Below are 18,491 nucleotides of genomic sequence, written 5' to 3'. Positions count from 1 at the left end.
AATTGTGCTGCTTTGCTGGTTCCTTCACATTGGAAAATGTTTTTTTCTCTAACTTCATTATAGCTTAGAAAACAATTCCAAAATAAAAATGAAAAATTTTACAACTGCCCTTCAGAATTGAACAATTACAATTTTGATACATAGCATCAGCTGGAAAAACTTGAGAACAACATTAGGAAATATGAACATATAACTACACCCCCACACAATGTAAATAGCATACCCTTCTTCAGAATCAATGTTCCACTGACAAAGGCCAATAGCAGATGCAGATAAGATGGAGTTAGGAAGACATGAAGTTTGCAGAAGAGAATGAACAATATGAACAGGGTTGCTAGTCAATCCAGTTAAAAACTTCATGGGTCTTGTAGTTTGTCGTATATCAAATACTAAGACAGAACCATTCTGCAGGATAGATAGATAAATATAAAGATTAGCATTTGAAGTTTCTACATCCCATGAATACAAAACCACAGTGTTGACCTGAAGTCCAGCATACATGACCAAGGAGGAACCTGAAAATAATGATAGTAAGACTAAAATCTCACAAAAGGAATAGTGAACTCTAACTTCTGTGAGAGTTCAAAGTTCAGGTAAAATCATTACTCCCCTTGAACAACTGTGTAAAACAGAAATGGAAAGAATTAAAGAAATCTAATAGATTTAACAATTTTCTCATATGTCATTTGAGATTTTGTCTTTGGCAGAACTAAAGAAGGAAATATCCACTTCTCTCATTAGACTCCTACACAATTGAAAGGAATTCCAGTAATTTACTTGGCTTCTTTGAGTGCCTAGCTAATGGATATTCTTTGTAAAACATGAAATGAGAGATTTGACTAGCTCGTGCTATCTCCTTGGGTTTAGTGAGGATATCTTACATTCACCTTCTGAACTCTTTTCTACTATATTTTGATAAAAATGGGAAAAGCTTCATCTAGAAGTACTATTGTAGAAAACCACAAAGCATAGTAAAAACATAATATTACCAATCACTTTTGCTTTCGGTACATTACTATCAACAGATTTATTACTACTAGTTCATGAAATCAAAATAATGGATCAAACTTCTACCTGTAGATCATAGTTGACAACAGCATTCAAGCTCTGCACAATGTTATAGCATGAACCACATCAATGACCGCATTTTTACCACGTCAGACAACCAATTAGTAATGTAGTCATACCTGAGCACTGAGAATCCTGAGTGCCATCTATGAGTTCAAAATTCATTCTCTCCATATCCAGTAGCAGCTGCTCCAAATTAGTATTTCTCAGCAAAACCAAAATTAGAAACTTAAAGTATTTAAAATACATGCACAAGGATCAAAACTGAAAGGCTTATACAATTTGTAGTTTCACCCAAATCTTTTTCACAGATTCATACTTTGCAATTGATAAAAACTATGATAACAGCTGTTTTGAAACATGCTTATGAGGTACCCAAAAACTTGAAGATATCAAGTTATTGCCTCCAAGGGGAATAGATGACAAAAGCAAGGGTGCTATTATATGTTCCATTTTACAACAAAAGAGGGCATGAGGAAAAAAGGCACTAAGATATTCAAAATAGTGAACCTAATGTGTATAAAAATAGTAGATTCCCAGTGATCAGATGGCAGGTATCATTTACAGTTGTGGATTATGAATAGAGGATACCGCTTTAAGCTTCTGAATTTCCAAACGATATTCAGCTTCTCTCTTTCGCCACAGGGCCTCTTTCGCACGCCAATCAGCACCCTTAGAACATATTGATAATTGAATTCTAAGAAAAGTGAAAAAATGTGAAGTCAGTGCTTAACTACTTGTCAATAATCACAAGTCCAAAACTCTACACTTCTTCCATTGCATTTCTCAGTAATGTGAACGATCCAATCAAGCTGAACATCATATGAACTAGCACAAAAATCACAGACCCAGATTAGCAATAATAATGATAATATTAAATAGAAACTCAGCAAACTACCAAAATCTTCCAGAGTAAAAAACTCAAATTGATTAAACTCAGTCTTAAAGCTTCATCAAAACCAGAGTAAACTTACAGATTCACCAAGCACAAAAGCAGAATATGATAAACATAAAATTCACACAAAAAAATTGATCCCTAGGATTTATCACGAAAAAAAGCACAAAAGCAGAGTATACCTAAAATTTGCAAATGGAAGAGGTGCTAGAGGGAGCTCATGCAACGAGAGCGGCGGCGGAGAGAGCAGATGCGACAACAGCCGCGGCGGAGAGATCTCGTGCGACGATGGCGACGAAGGGAGCAGACGCGACGCTATCGGTGACACTAAAAGAAATATACTGAATACCGTCGAATTTACTGACAGAAAAACAAAAATAATCTGCTGGTAATAAGACTACTGTCAAAATTTTTCGTCGGATAAAATCGATCTTATAAACCATGCCAGTAATTATTTGCTGTCAAATTCTGCTACCGCCAGTAACTTGCGATGGATTTAACAGCGGAATTTGATTTTTTAAACTATAAATATCTGATGTTAATTACCGGCGGATTTTTTTCAGCGGTAGTTTTGGCACCAACTTATTTTGTTCCCGCATTTTTACCATTAGATTTTGATGAGTTTGAAAAACTCCAAATTAAGATGATAATCAAATATTATTAAAATAGTAATTAGAAATTATTAAATTGATTTATACTTCAAATCTATTTAATTAATAATTTCTATATTGCTTGCAGATTTTGGTTTTTGGGCAAAAAAAAAAAAAAAGAAGAAAACTTCAAGCCCAAAATAATCAGTCTTGTGCAAAATGTTTTTAATAATATGTGGCTAAATTATTGCTATGTTTATTGGGTCAGAAAAACCAATTTGAAGCCCAACAATGTTGTTGGTCCGAAATCAAAAGAAAAGGGAAATGAAGCATGATGTTTCGATCACCCGTTTACCTAGGTGGAATCCAAATGTTAATTAAATTAAAAGCATGCCTTCCATGGATGCCTTTCTCAATGATTGATGGATTTCAAATTCATTTAACTTGGTTTAATTGCTTTGGTAATATGAGAGAGAAAATTCAAAACTGATTTGATGGCTATTATTACTCTCACACGTTACTAAGCTTGGGATTTTGGAAAGTAAAAACTTAATTCATTTTATTATCTTTCTTCAAATCTATTTGATAGCTTTTTCTCTCTTCTCTCTCTAGTTTTGGTCGTGTCAGGAAGAAAAAGAAGAAGCAAGCTATTAGAAGTAAAGTACAGTAGCAGTGAGGCTATGTGCAAGCAAGAGGCCAAGGTGATGATGGCTCTTGCAAAAGGAAGATCTACAGTATGGCGTGGCTGAGATCTTTGTCACTTATGGTAAGATATGGTGAAGAAGTCTCAAGATCACCATGTCTAAAATGGTGGAAGATCCTACTCGGTCAGAGAAGAAGATCCCTTAGGTATGGCTCGTCTCTACTTTTGATCAACCATCACAGAAGGTAGCTACTGTAACTACGTGAAGGAAGAAGTAGAAGTGGAGCAGATGAAGCTGTCAAGCATCAAGGACTCATCAAGTGTCAGGAATCCTTCTTGGGGAGTACGTCAAGATGGAAGGCCCGGATTGACGAAGCTTGGTGAAAAAGGGGTGAGGAAGAGGTAATTGCATGTTGGTTTTTGCATTCGGTTCCCTCTTTCCTCTCTCTGCCCGAACCGATTTTGGTGTTGAAGAAGACTGTTTCAACCTTGGAGACTTCCTGATGACCGGAATTCACTACCCACATATAATGAATCCGTTCTTTGGCAAGCGCACCAAATTATCGTCAAGTAATAACCCACAATGGAGTGGGATCGTATCCACAGAGATTAATTGGATTAAGCAAGAAATAGTTGATTAATTATCCTAGTTAGACTATTCATAATTGGGTGATAAGCAACAAGAAAAGTAAATGACATGAAAGTAAAGGAAAGCAATAAAGTGCAAGAAAGTTAATGGCAAGGAAAGTAAAGTACAAGAAAGTAAAGTGCTGGAAATGTAAAGTGCAGAAAATGTAAATAACCACAAAGTAAATAAAAGAAAGAAAGATAAAATAAACATTGGGATCAAGAGATATTGCATTCTTTGGATTAATTGATTTCATCTTATCTTCAATCATGCAACTCATTGACCTCTTGTCAATCATGATTGATTGAGCCCCAATTCCTTGGTGACTCAATCTCTCAAATCTTGATCAATAGCCAATTCCTTGGTCTAATTGCTCATGAAGAGAGATATGCTTGGACCCTGATTATACCACACACCCTTATAGGTCCAGGTAGAGGGAGGATTATATGCCACGTATCCAAACACCAAAACCCATATTCTACTCAAGTGTGAGAAGGGATTTCAAGCATGGTTTCATGTTTCCTTTCCCAAGGTTCCTATAAAACCCAAATACATTCAATCTCTTTTCCAAGATAATTGAATGCTAGAATGAAGAACAAAATCCCTTCTAGTAAATCAAAGAGAGATGAATAGAAGAAGAAGAATAAAAGCAATCAATCCATTGAAAAATAATAGAGCTCTCTTTCCCAATGGAAAGAGTTAGTAATTCATAACTAAAATATTTACAAGTAAGAAAATGGAAGAGGAGAGAGAATGGTGGGAAAGAGGGTCCGAAGACTCACTCCTCCAAATGTGTCCAGCCTAATAGATAGCTCCCTAATTCTATGAAACTAATGCCTTTATATAGGCTCTCCTAAATTACAAACTTAAATGAAATTAAAAGCAAATTACAATGAAATGAAAATAAACTATTCTAGATGCTTCTTGTGGCCTTAATTGGTTGACAATTGTGGCTTGAATGAGAGTTGGAGTAGGCTTGGTTGAAGGTTGGGGGCTGCAGGAAGAAGTTTGCATGTGGTTCCAAGTGCCACTCCTACTTGATTTTGCCCTTTGGAGTATGACTCACTTTGCAATGTTGAAAGTATGGAGTTGGTTGGGCCTTAAAATGAATGTCCACTATAAAGTATTATATATGGTTGGAAAGCCCTGAATGTCAGCTTTTCAACACTTTTAGAATCAACTCATTTAGACTTCTGTAACTCAAGTTATGCTCATTTGAAGATGACTAGGTCAGTCTGTTAGGTAGCTCGGCATGCCACGCCCACTTCTGGCGTGCAACGCCCCATATGTTGTGAAACTGGCGTACCACACCCAAAACTGGCATGCCATGCCTTCAATGATGCATCAAAATCTCCTCTCTGGCCATTTGAACTGGCGTGCCACGCCCAAGACTCCAAGTGGCACGCCTAGGTTTTGCAATGCTAAAATAATAGTCTTTTTCACCTTCAGTTTTAATGTTCACCCTAAAGTGTTATATATCGTTGGAAAGCTCTTGATGTCATCTTTGCAACGCCACCAAGATCAACTCATTTGGACCCCTACAACTCAAGTTATGTTCCTTTAAAAATAAAGAGGTCAGATTGGTAACTCTGCAGTGACGTGTTTTTCTCCTTGTGTTTTCGGGGTCAATATCTTCCTTAATTCCAGTGTCCATTATAAAGTATTATATATGGTTGGAAAGTTCTAGATGTCTACTTTTCAATGGCACTGAAATCATTTCATTTGGAGTTGTGTAGCTCAAGATATCTTCATTTGAATTAGAAGAGGTCAGGTTGGCATATGCCCCGGCACTTGAAAAGTGTAGCTGATGAGCGGATAATTTATACGCTTTTTGGCATTGTTTTTAGGTAGTTTTTAGTAGGATCTAGCTACTTTTAGGGATGTTTTCATTAGTTTTTATGCAAAATTTACATTTCTGGACTTTACTATGAGTTTGTGTGTTTTTCTGTGATTTCAGGTATTTTCTAGCTGAAATTGAGGGACCTGAGCAAAAATCTAATAGGAGGCTGACAAAGGACTGCTGATGCTGTTGGATTCTGACCTCTCTACACTCGAAATGGATTTTCTGGAGTTACAAAACTCCAAATGGCGTGCTCTCAACGGCGTTGGAAAGTAGACATCCAGCAAAACCATTATAACCATTTGAATTTGCCTAACTGAGATTTACAAGATGACCATAGCTTGCTTCATACCAACAATCTCCGTGGGATCGACCCTTACTCACGTAAGGTTTATTACTTGGATGACCCAATGCACTTGCTGGTTAGTTGTACGAAGTTGTGAAGAATGTGAGTGAACCATAGTAGTGTGCACCAAGTCTTTGGAGCCTTGCTAAGAATTGTTCAAGTTATGAAAAGAATAAATCACAATTTTGCCTATCAAGTTTTTGGCGCCATTGCCGGGGATTGTTCGAGTTTGGACAATTGACGGTTTATCTTGTTGCTCAGATTAGGTAATTTTCTTTTCAAAATGTTTTCAAAAATCCTTTAAATTTTTTTCTTTTTCGTTTTTCTAAAGATAATTTTTGAAAAAAATTAATAAAATCATAAAAAACCAAAAATATTTTGTGTTTCTTGTTTAAGTCTAGTGTCAATTTTTAAGTTTGGTGTCAATTGCATATTTTAAAAACTTTTGCATTTTTCAAAAATTCATGCATATGTTCTTCATGATCTTCAAGTTGTTCTTGACAAGTCTTCTTGTTTGATCTTTAAATTTTCTTGTTTTGTGCTTTTTATTGTTTTTTCATATGCATTCTTGCATTCATAGTGTCTAAACATTGAAAAGTTCTAAGTTTGGTGTCTTGCATGTTTTTCTTTTCTTGAAAATTTTTCAAAAATAAGTCTTGGTGTTCATCTTGATCTTCAAAGTGTTCTTGGTGTTCATCTTGACATTCATAGTGTTCTTGCATGCAGCATTGGTTTTGATCCAAAATTTTCATGTTTTGGGTCATTTTTGTGTTTTTCTCTCTCATCATTAAAAATTCAAAAAAAAAAGATCTTTCCCTTATTTTACTCAAAAATTCGAAATCTTTGGGTTGACTTAGTCAAAATTTTTTTAAATTAGTTGTTTCTTGTTAGTCAAGTCAAGATTTCAATTTTAAAAATCTTATCTTTTCAAAACTTTTTCAAAATTCAAATCTTTTTCATTTTTCCTTTATATTTTCGAAAATATTTTTTAATTGATTTTCAAAATCTTTTTCTTATTTTCAATTCAAAATTTCAAAAACTTTACTAACAATTAATGTGATTGATTAAAAAATTTGAAGTTTGTTACTTTCTTGTTAAGAAAGGTTCAATCTTTAAATTCTAGAATCATATCTTTTAGTTTCTTGTTAGTCAAGTAATCAAATTTTAATTTTAAAAATCAAATCTTTTCCAAAATATCTTTTTCAATCATATCTTTTCAAAATATCTTTTTTCAAATGATATCTTTTTCAAATTCAATTTCAAAATCTTTTCCAACTTATTATCTTTTCAAAATTGAATTTCAAATCTTTTTCAACTAACTAATTGACTTTTTGTTTGTTTTACTATTTCTTATCTTTTTCAAAACCACCTAACTACTTTTTTCTCTCTAATTTTCGAAAATTCCTTCCTCTTTTTCAAAATTCTTTTAATTAACTAATTGTTTCAAATTTTAATTTTAATTATTTTTCTTCTCTTAATTTTCGAAAATCACTAACCCTTTTTCAAAATTAATTTTCGAAATTCTCTCTCTCATCTTTTTCTATTTATTTATTTAATTACTAACACTTCTCTTCATCTTAAAAATTCGAACCCCCTCTTCCTCTCTGAGTTCAAATTTTCATCTTTTCCTTCTTGTATTCTTTTCTTCTTCTACTAACATAAAGGAATCTCTATACTGTGACATAGAGGATTCCTCTTCTTTTTCTGTTCTCCTCTTTTTCATATGAGCAGGAGCAGGGACAAGAACATTCTTGTTGAAGCAGATCCTGAACCTGAAAGGACTCTGAAGAAGAAGCTTAGAGAAGCTAAAGCACAACAATCCAGAGAAAACCTTACAGAGAATCTCGAAAAAGAGAGAGACATGGCCGAACCCAATAACAATGGTGGAGGCACATGGAGAATGCTTGGTGATTATACTACACCTACTTCCAAGTTTGATGGAAGAAGCATCTCAATCCCTGCTATTGGAGCAAACAATTTTGAGTTGAAACCTCAACTAGTTGCTCTAATGCAACAGAACTGCAAGTTCCATGGACTTCCATCAGAAGATCCCTACCAGTTTTTAATTGAGTTCTTGCAGATATATGAGACTGTTAAGACTAATAGAGTAGATCCTGAAGTCTACAGGCTCATGCTTTTCCCTTTTACTGTAAGAGACAGAGCTATAACATGGTTGGACTCACAACCTAAAGATAGCCTGGACTCTTGGGTTAAGCTGGTCACGGCCTTCTTGGCTAAGTTCTTTCCTCCTCAAAAGCTAAGCAAGCTTAGAGTGGATGTTCAGACCTTCAAACAAAAAGATGGTGAATCCCTCTATGAAGCTTGGGAAAGATACAAGCAGATGACCAAAAGGTGTGCCTTCTGACATGCTTTCGGAGTGAACCATTTTGGATATATTCTATTATGGTCTATCTGAGTTCTCTAAGATGTCACTGGACCATTCTGCAGGTGGATCCATTCACCTAAAGAAAACACCTGCAGAAGCTCAAGAACTCATTGACATGGTTGCAAATAACCAATTCATGTACACTTCTGAGAGGAATTCTATGAGTAATGGGACGCCTCAGAGGAAGAGAGTTCTTGAAATTGATGTTCTAAATGCCATATTGGCTCAGAACAAAATATTGACTCAGCAAGTCAACATGATTTCTCAAAGTTTGAATGGATGGCAAAATGCATCCAACAGTACTAAAGAGGCATCTTCTGAAGAAGAAGCTTATGATCCTGAGAACCCTGCAATGGCAGAGGTGAATTACATGGGTGAACCCTATAGGAACACCTATAATTCTTCATGGAAAAATCATCCAAACTTCTCATGGAAGGATCAACAAAAGCCCCAACAAGGCTTTAATAATGGTGGAAGAAACAGGCTTAGCAATAACAAGCCTTTTCCATCATCTTCTCAGCAACAGACAGAGCATTCTGAGCAGAGCTCCTCTAGCTTAGCAAACATAGTCTCTGATCTGTCTAAGGCCACTTTAAGTTTCATGAGTGAAACAAGGTCATCCATAAGAAATTTGGAGGCACAAGTGGGCCAGCTGAGTAAGAAAATCACTGAAACTCCTCCTAGTACTCTCCCAAGCAATACTGAAGAGAATCCAGAAAGAGAGTGCAAGGCCATTGATATCATCAAAATGGCCGAACCTAGAGAGGAAGGGGAGGACGTGAATCCCAATGAGGAAGACCTCATGGGACGTCTCCTAAACAAGAAGGAGTTTTCTATTGAGGACCTAAAGGAATCTGAGGCTCATATAGAGACCATAGAGATTCCTTTAAACCTCCTTCTGCCATTCATGAGCTCTAAAAACTATTCTTCCTCTGAAGAGGATGAAGATGTAACTGGAGAGCAAGTTGCTCAATATTTAGGAGCTATCATGAAGCTAAATGCCAAGTTGTTTGGTAATGAGACTTGGGAAGGTGAACCTTCCTTGCTCATTAGTGAACTAGATACATAGGTTCAGCAAACTCTACCTCAAAAGAAACAAGATCCTGGTAAATTCTTAATACCTTGTACCATAGGCACCATGACCTTTGAGAAGGCTCTGTGTGACCTGGGGTCAAGTATAAATCTTATGCCACTCTCTATAATGGAGAAACTAGGGATTTTTGAGGTACAGGCTGCCATATTCTCATTAAAGATGGCAGACAAGTCAATAAGACAAGCTTATAGATTGGTAGAGGACGTGTTAGTGAAGGTTAAAGGCCTTTACATCCTTGTTGATTTCATAATCCTAGACACTGAGAAGGAAGAGGATGAATGCATCATCCTTGGAAGACCCTTCCTAGCCACAGCAGGAGCTGTGATTGATGTTGACAGAGGTGAACTAGTCCTTCAATTGAATGTGGACTATTGATAAACCACTATTTTATGGTTTATATTGTGTTTAATTGAGTGGTTTTATCAAGCTTTTCACCCACTTATTATATGATCTGCATGATTTTTCAATTCCTTCCTAGTTTAGTTCTATGATTGAAAACTTGCTTTTTAGAGATATTTTTATTGTGTATTTTAATTTTCCTTTATACCATTCGATGCCGTGATTCGTGTGTTAAGTGTTTCAGGCTTCATAGGGCAGGAATGGCTTAGAGAATGAAGAGGAAGCTTACAAAAAGGAAAGGAGCACAAGAAATAAAAGAGACAACCAGCGAACAAAGACGTGCACGCATGGCTGACGCGTGCGCGCAAATTGGACAAAATCGGCGCATACGCGTGCTTGACGCGTACGCGTGGATTGGAGTTCGCGCAAACGACGCGAGCGCGTGCCTGACGCGTACGCGTGGAGGGAAAATCGCTAAATAACGTGTACGCGTGACTGACGCATATGCGTGACTTGCGTGATCTGCAGAAATTACAGAATACGCTGGAGACAGTTTCGGGCTGCATTTTGACCCAGATTTCAGCCCAGAAACACAGATTAAAGTCAGGGAACATGCAGAGACTCAGGAGATGATTGGAGATCAAATCATATTTCACTTTTCATAATTTAGATGTAGTTTTTAGAGAGAGAGAGAGGTTCTCTCCTCTCTCTTAGGATTAGGATTAGGACTCCTCTTAAAGAACTTAGGAATATTTTTATCTTCTTCATATCAGGTTCAATGTTCTTTTTAGTTATTTTTCTCTTTTATTTAATGACCATTCATGTTATGATTTTCTTAATTAATATAATTTGAGATATTTCAGACTCATGATTGCTTTTTCCTTATTTATAATTTAGATTATTTACTATTGGCTTTGGTTGATTAATTGGTAACTCTTGAGTTATCAAACTCATCGTGATTGATAATTGTTATTCTTGCTGATTAATTTAGATTCCTATAACTCTAGTCTTTCCTTAAGGAGTTGACTAGGACTTTAGGTGTTAAATTAATTTATCCACTTAACTGATCTTCATAATTAGAGGTTGACTTAGTGGTAGCAAAAATAAAAATTCTCATCACCATTGATAAGGATAACTAGGATAGGACTTCCAAGTTTCATACCTTGCCAAGAGTTTTATTAGTTATTAATTTATTTATTCCTGCAATTTCTTGAGAAGACGACCCGATGTTTTGCATAACCAATAATAAATCATACTTCCCTGCAATTTCTTGAGAAGACGACCCGATGTTTGAATACTTCGGTTAATTATTTTTATTGGGTTTGTTACTTGTGACAACCAAAACTTTTGTAAGAAAGGTTGATTGCATGGCTTAGAAACTATACTTGCAATGAGAATTTATTATAACTTCAAAACCAACAATCTTCAGTTCTTCAACTACCTTGTGTTTAAAGCTCAAGGTTATCCTTTTGTAAACATGGAGAGGAAGCATGAAAAGCTTCTCTCAATACAGAGTCAAACAAAGCCTCCACAATCAAACTCTAAGTTTGGTGTTGGGAGGCCACAACCAAACTCTAAGTTTGGTGTTGAACCCCCACATTCAAACTCTAAGTTTGGTGTTGGGAGGTCCTAACAATACTCTGATAATCTGTAAAGCTCCATGAGAGCTCACTGTCAAGCTAATTGACATTAAAGAAGCGCTTATTGGGAGGCAACCCAATTTTTATTTATCTATATTTTCTATTGTTCTTTTATGTTTTATTATGTTCATGATCATGTAGAGTCACAAAACAATTGCAAAAATTAAAAACAGAATAAAAAATAGCAGAAGAAAAAGTACACCCTGGAGGAAGAGCTTACTGGCGGAGCATCTGGCTGGCGTTCAACGCTAGAACATAGCATGAATCTGGTGTTGAACACCAGAAACAAGCAGCAGTTTGGTGTTTAAACGCCAGGATTGCACCCTGAGAAAAGCTGGTGTTTAACGCCAGCAACAAGCATCAGGCTGGCATTAAATGCCAGAAACATGCTACATTTGGGTGTTTAACGCCAGAAACAAGCTTCAGTCTGGCGTTAAATGACAGAATTGCAGGCAGAGGGCATTTTACACGCTTAATTGGTGCAGGGATGATTCATCCTTGACACCTCAGGATCTGTGGACCCCACAGGATCCCCACCTACCCTACTTCTCTCTTTTCCACACAATCACCTCAATCTCTCTTCCCCATTACCCCTTCACCAATCACATCCATCGACTCTTCAAAATCTCTTTCCCACCCAAACCCACCTTTGGCCAAAACACACACCTCTCTTCCTCTCCTCCATATTTTCTTCTTCTTCTTCTATTCTTTCTTCTTTTGCTCGAGGACGAGCAACATTCTAAGTTTGGTGTGGTAAAAGCATAGCTTTTTTGTTTTTCCATAACCATTTATGGCACCTAAGGCCGGAGAAACCTCTAGAAAGAGGAAAGGGAAGACAAAAGCTTCCACCTCCGAGTCATGGGAGATGGAGAGATTCATCTCAAGGGTCCATAGCTCAGTAATAGAGCATTTGACTGCACATCAAGAGAGCCCACTCATGGACCTCAATAAGAGCATGAGGAATCCCCTCATCAAGACATCACTGAGATGCCTCAAGGGATACATTTTCCTCCACACAACTATTGGGAGCAACTAAGGATAGGAGCACCAAAATCACTAGGGATGAAGCAACAAAGGCAAGGAAGAGACATAGAGGAGCTCAAAAGCAACATTGGTTCTTCAAGAGGAAGACGCCACCCATACTAAGGTGGACTCATTCCTTAGTCTCCTTGTCTATTTACTCTCTGTTTTTCAATTTTATGCTATATGTTTGTCTATGTTTTGAGTCTTTACTACATGATCATTAGTATTTAGTGACTATGTCTTAAGGCTATGAATAATTCCATGAATCCTTCACCTTTCTTCAATGAAAAATGTTTTTAAATACAAAAGAACAAGAAGTACATGAGTTTCGAATTTATCCTTGAAATTAGTTTAATTATATTGATGTGGTGGCAATACTTTTTGTTTTCTGAATGAATACTTGAACAGTGCATATTTTTTATCTTGTTGTTTAGGAATGTTAAAATTGTTGGCTCTTGAAAGAATGATGAACAAGAAAAATGTTATTGATGATCTGAAAAATCATAAAATTGATTCTTGAAGCAAGAAAAAGCAGTGAAAAAGAAGAAGCTTGCGAAAAAAAAAGTGGCAAAAAAATAAAAGAAAAAGAAAAAGCAAGCAGAAAAAGCCAATAGCCCTTAAAACCAAAAGGCAAGGGTAAAAAGGATCCAAGGCTTTGAGCATCAATGGATAGGAGGGCCCAAGAAAATAAATCCAGGCCTAAGCGGCTAAATCAAGCTGTCCCTAACCGTGTACTTGTGGCATGCAGGTCTAAGTGAAAAGCTTGAGACTGAGTGGTTAAAGTCGTGATCTAAAGCAAAAAGAGTGTGATTAAGAGCTCTGGACACCTCTAACTGGAGACTTTAGCAAAGCTGAGTCACAATCTGAAAAGGTTCACCCAGTCATGTGTTTGTGGCATTTATGTATCCGGTGGTAATACTGGAAAACAAAGTGCTTAGGGCCACGACCAAGACTCATAAAAGTAGCTGTGTTCAAGAATCAACATACTTAACTAGAAGAATTAATAACACTATCTGAACTCTGAGTTCCTATAGATGCCAATCATTCTAAACTTCAAAGGATAAAGTGAGATGCCAAAACTGTTCAGAAGCAAAAAAGCTACAAGTTCTGCTCATCTGATTAAAACTAATATTCATTGATGTATTGAGATTTATATTATATTCTCTTCTTTTTATCCTATTTGATTTTCAGTTGCTTGGGGACAAGCAACAATTTAAGTTTGGTGTTGTTATGAGCGGATAATTTATACGCTTTTTGGCATTATTTTTAGGTAGTTTTTAGTAGGATCTAGCTACTTTTAAGGATGTTTTCATTAGTTTTTATGCAAAATTCACATTTCTAGACTTTACTATGAGTTTGTGTATTTTTCTATGATTTCAGGTATTTTCTAGCTGAAATTGAGGGACCTGAGCAAAAATCTGATAGGAGGCTGACAAAGGACTGCTGATGCTGTTGGATTCTGACCTTCCTGCATTCGAAATGAATTTTCTGGAGCTACAGAACTCCAAATGGCGCGATCTCAATGGCGTTGGAAAGTAGACATCCAGAGCTTTTCAGAAATATATAATACTTCATACTTTGTTCGAGTTTAGACGACTCAAACTTGCGTTCAACGCCAGTCCCATGCTGCATTTTGGAGTAAAACGCCAGAAACACGTCACAAACCAGAGTTAAACGCCAAAAACACGTTACAACTTGGCATTTAACTCCAAGAAAAGCCTCTGCACGTGTAAAGCTCAAGCTCAGCCCAAGCACACACCAAAGTGGGCCCCGGAAGTGGATTTCTGCACTTAGAATTATTTCTGTAAACCCTAGTAGCTAGTTTAGTATAAATAGAACTTTTTACTATTGTACTAGGGGTCCTTTTTCCCTTATTTTCAATTTCATATGCCATTTTAGGGGGGCTGGCCATTCGGCCATGCCTAGACCATCACTTATGTATTTTCAATGGTGGAGTTTCTACACACCATAGATTAAGGGTGTGGAGCTCTGCTGTACCTCGAGTTTTAATGACATTACTACTATTTTCTATTCAATTCAGCTCATTCTTATTCTAAGATATTCATTGCGCTTCAACCTGATGGATGTGATGATACGTGACACTCATCATCATCTGTCCTTATGAACGCGTGAATGACAACCACTTCCGTTCTACCTTAGATTGAGCGTGTATCTCTTGGGTTCCTTAACTAGAATCTTCGTGGTATAAGCTAGAATTATTGGCAGCCATTCTTGAGAATCCGGAAAGTCTAAACCTTGTCTGTGGTATTCCGAGTAGGATTCAGGGATTGAATGACTATGACGAGCTTCAAACTCGCGATTGTTGGGTATAGTGACAGAAGCAAAAGAATCAATGGATTCTATTCCGTCATGATCGAGAACCGACAGATGATCAGCCGTGCTGTGACAAGAGCATTTGGACCATTTTTACTGAAAGGATGGGAAGTAGCCATTGACAGCGGTGATGCCCTACATACAGCTTTCCATGGAAAGGAGTAAGAAGGATTGGATGAAAGTAGTAGGAAAGCAGAGATTCAGAAGGAACACAGCATCTCTATACACTTATTTGAAATTCCTACCAATGATTTACATAAGTATCTCTATCTTTATTTTATGCTTTATTTATTATTAATTTTCGAAAAACCATTATAATCATTTGAATCAGCCTAACTGAGATTTACAAGATGACCATAGCTTGCTTCATACCAACAATCTCCGTGGGATCGACCCTTACTCACGTAAGGTTTATTACTTGCACGACCCAGTGCACTTGCTGGTTAGTTGTGCGAAGTTGTGAAGAATGTGAGTGAACCATAGTAGTGTGCACCAAGTCTTTGGAGCCATTGCTATGAATTGTTCAAGTTATGAAAAGAATAAATCACAATTTTGCCTATCAGTAGCCAAAAGTAAAAAAAATGATGCCTTTGACTACACTTTCTGGGCTACGGCTACGCTTTTTAGGGTGATTCCTATTCGGCCGTTGCCTATTCCCAAAGGCTACGCTTTTCTGCACCAAGGGCTACGCTTTTGGCATTTGGGAATAGGGTGCGCTTTTCAAGTGATGCTGTTCAGGACCAAAGGCTACACTTTTCAGCTTCCATTTTTACTAGAATAGGCTACGCTTTTCAACACTACTGCATCTAGGGGTGGGCATGGTTTGGATTTTTTTAAATCCAAACCGGATCCATTTCAGAACCAGATTTATGGTTCATGAAACCAAACCAGAACTGAATTGAAGAGAGAAACCGGTTTTAAACAGGTTTGAAAAAATAAAAACCAGTTTTAAACCGATTTTAGAATTTAAATCCGGTTTTTACTTATAAACCGGTTTTAAATCAAGTTTTACATATAAAATCGGTTTTTTTTAAATCCAAATCTAAAATCCAGTTTTTTTTTAAAAAATCCAAATCTAAAATCCAGTTTTAAATCTGGTTTTTTTAAAATCCAAATCTAAAATCCGATTTTTTTTAAATCCAAATCTAAAATCCGATTTTTTTTTATAAAATCCACTTTTAAAAGAAGTTTTTAGAAATTTAATTTTCAAACCATAATTTTTTTAAAAGTAAAAATTAATACTAAAGTCATTTTAAAGTGTATAGGTTCATTACAACTAGAATTTGGTTCTTTATAAATCTAATGACAATAGCTAATCTATATAACATTTAATCATTCTCAAGACATCAAAAGAATACCACCAAAAAATCTCTCTAAAACAACAACCACAAAGTATCAAAAGATGCCAAGTTGCCAACAAAATCATCAAACAACTACAACCTTTGAGGAAAATATATCTACAAATAACAAAATATACCTTTGTCATTTTAAAACAAATCTTTGAATGAAAGTATTAAACCAAATGAGAATATTAAGCATACCTAGTCATCATCAATATTATCAATTGATGCCGCCATAGAACAAGCACCATCATTAGAGGAAAATATATCTGCCAAGGGAATCAAATTAATTATCAAGTCTATATTCAACAACTTTTAATTACTAACTAATACCTAATTTCTAAAAAAGAAAGATAACAAAAACAAAAATAAAATAAAATGAGAAGAAATATGAAACAAATTTTATACCTTGATCAACTTGTTGAAGAACTTCACCATCATCATCTAAAGCAGAGAAAAGATCTTCCTTAAACCAATCTCCTGTGCAGACTAAGGCTTCTACCATTCTAGGTGTTAAGGAACTGCGGTATGGATTGAGGACTCTTCCTCCAGTACTAAATGCAGACTCCGAAGCTATCGTAGAAACAGGTATAGCCAATACCTCACGAGCCATATTTCCAAGAATTGGAAATCGGGTTGAGTTGACCTTCCACCAGTTTAGTATATCGAACTTATGGGAGTATGGCTCGCATTCTTCTTGTAAATATCTATCAAGTTCAGATCTTGTATTTGTTCTGCGACCAGTTGCTTGCAGAAAAAAGCCCATGCCATGAAGATCGATATTAATGTTGTTGGCTTGAACATCTTGCGTATCAGCTTCACTTGCTTCCTCAGAACTTTGGTATTGCTGATAAAGTAACTTTATGCACTTGGACAACTTTGACTTCAATTCGCCTCCTTTTTCTTCTCCAAAGAAGTAATCCAAGAAATAATTGACATACTCAATCTTTTGCATTGGATTAAGTACGATAGCAATCAATAACAACATATTCACCGAATCAGGATTGCCCCAATACTTCTCATACTTAACCCTCATCCTTTCTGCCATTGACATAGTACTAAAATCAACAGAATCACAAGAATGACGAATAAATCGTCCAATTGCAAATACTTCCTTCATATACATATCACTGGTAACATATAAGGTACCAGAAACACGTATACTGGCATCATTGAACACTCGCAAAAATGGTACAATGGACTCAGCATACTCCCAGTCTGAATCAGAAGGAACACCTCTCCCTTTTCCTCCATTCATCTCTCCTATATAGGTATTATCTTTCAAAGCAAGCAACTCAAATTCTTTGCGATGCTTCAAAGCTACCTCTAACATTTGATAGGTAGAGTTCTACCTAGTCTCAACATCCATGCAAGGCAAGCCTTTATATTGGATTTTTTCTAATTCAACACACTTTTGAAACCTACTAGCTCTAGATGGAGAAGATCTAACATACTTTACTGCACTACGAATCCTCAAGACTGATTCATCAATCTCTTTCAACCCCTCTTTTACAATTAAGTTTATAATATGTGCACAACACCTCATATGAATAAATTCACCATTCAAAATAATGCTATTCCAAGAATTCAATCGCTGCTTCAGATATTTAATTGCAACATCGTTAGACGAGGCATTATCAACTGTCACACTAAAGACCCGATTCAAATTCCAATTATTTAAACAAGATTCAATTGTTGCTCCTATAACCTCTCCTGAATGACTTGTCACTTGACAAAAATTAAGTATTTTTTTATGTAATTTCCAATCCAAATCAACAAAGTGTGCTGTCAAACTCATATAAGTAAAATTTTGAATTGAAGTCCAAGTGTCAGTGGTTAGACATACTCTACCACAATTTGCCGAAAGAAAATCTTGCAACTTCATCTTCTCTTCAGCATAAAGAGCTCCAATGTCACGTGCTAATGTAGTCCGTGAAGGAACTTTGAATCTTGCTTGTAGGGCATGCACAAATTTTCGAAATTTCGGGCTTTCAACAAAGCAAAATGGTAGCTCTTCCCCAATAAACATTTCCACAAGTGCCCTTCGCGCCTCCTCTTGGTCAAATTTGGAAGCACTGGGTGAATTTAAAACACCACGCTCATCTATAGTCGGTGTGGTCATTGTTTTTCTTCTTTTGTGTGAATCATTATTAGGATTTTACTTGCATCTTCTCAAATGACCACCCATTGAGCTGGTTCCGTTCCCATATTGTATTAACCTACCACAATATTTGCATTTAGCCTTCTTCTCGGTAGCATTCTCTACATCAAAATGATCCCAGACAGCTGACCGATTCTTACGAACACCTGACGGTGGAGAAGATGG

The 18,491-nt window shown here is 36.3% G+C and overlaps 1 protein-coding gene across 1 annotated transcript; it reads right to left on the bottom strand.

Moving 5' to 3' along the window:
- Window positions 1-16,366: 16,366 nt before the first annotated feature.
- On the bottom strand, window positions 16,367-18,287 carry LOC127746622 (zinc finger BED domain-containing protein RICESLEEPER 2-like). Its single transcript, XM_052260505.1, has 3 exons — window positions 18,017-18,287; window positions 16,574-17,491; window positions 16,367-16,434 (listed from the first exon to the last, which is right to left on the bottom strand). The coding sequence occupies exons 1-3, from the start codon at window positions 18,285-18,287 to the stop codon at window positions 16,367-16,369; spliced, it is 1,257 nt and encodes a 418-aa protein (XP_052116465.1).
- Window positions 18,288-18,491: the final 204 nt, after the last annotated feature.

Source organism: Arachis duranensis, chromosome 4 (genome assembly GCF_000817695.3).
Source record: "Arachis duranensis cultivar V14167 chromosome 4, aradu.V14167.gnm2.J7QH, whole genome shotgun sequence".
Taxonomy (NCBI): domain Eukaryota; kingdom Viridiplantae; phylum Streptophyta; class Magnoliopsida; order Fabales; family Fabaceae; genus Arachis; species Arachis duranensis.
The sequence above is the reverse complement of the archived record's forward strand: the minus strand, read 5'-3'. Positions and strand labels throughout refer to the sequence as shown.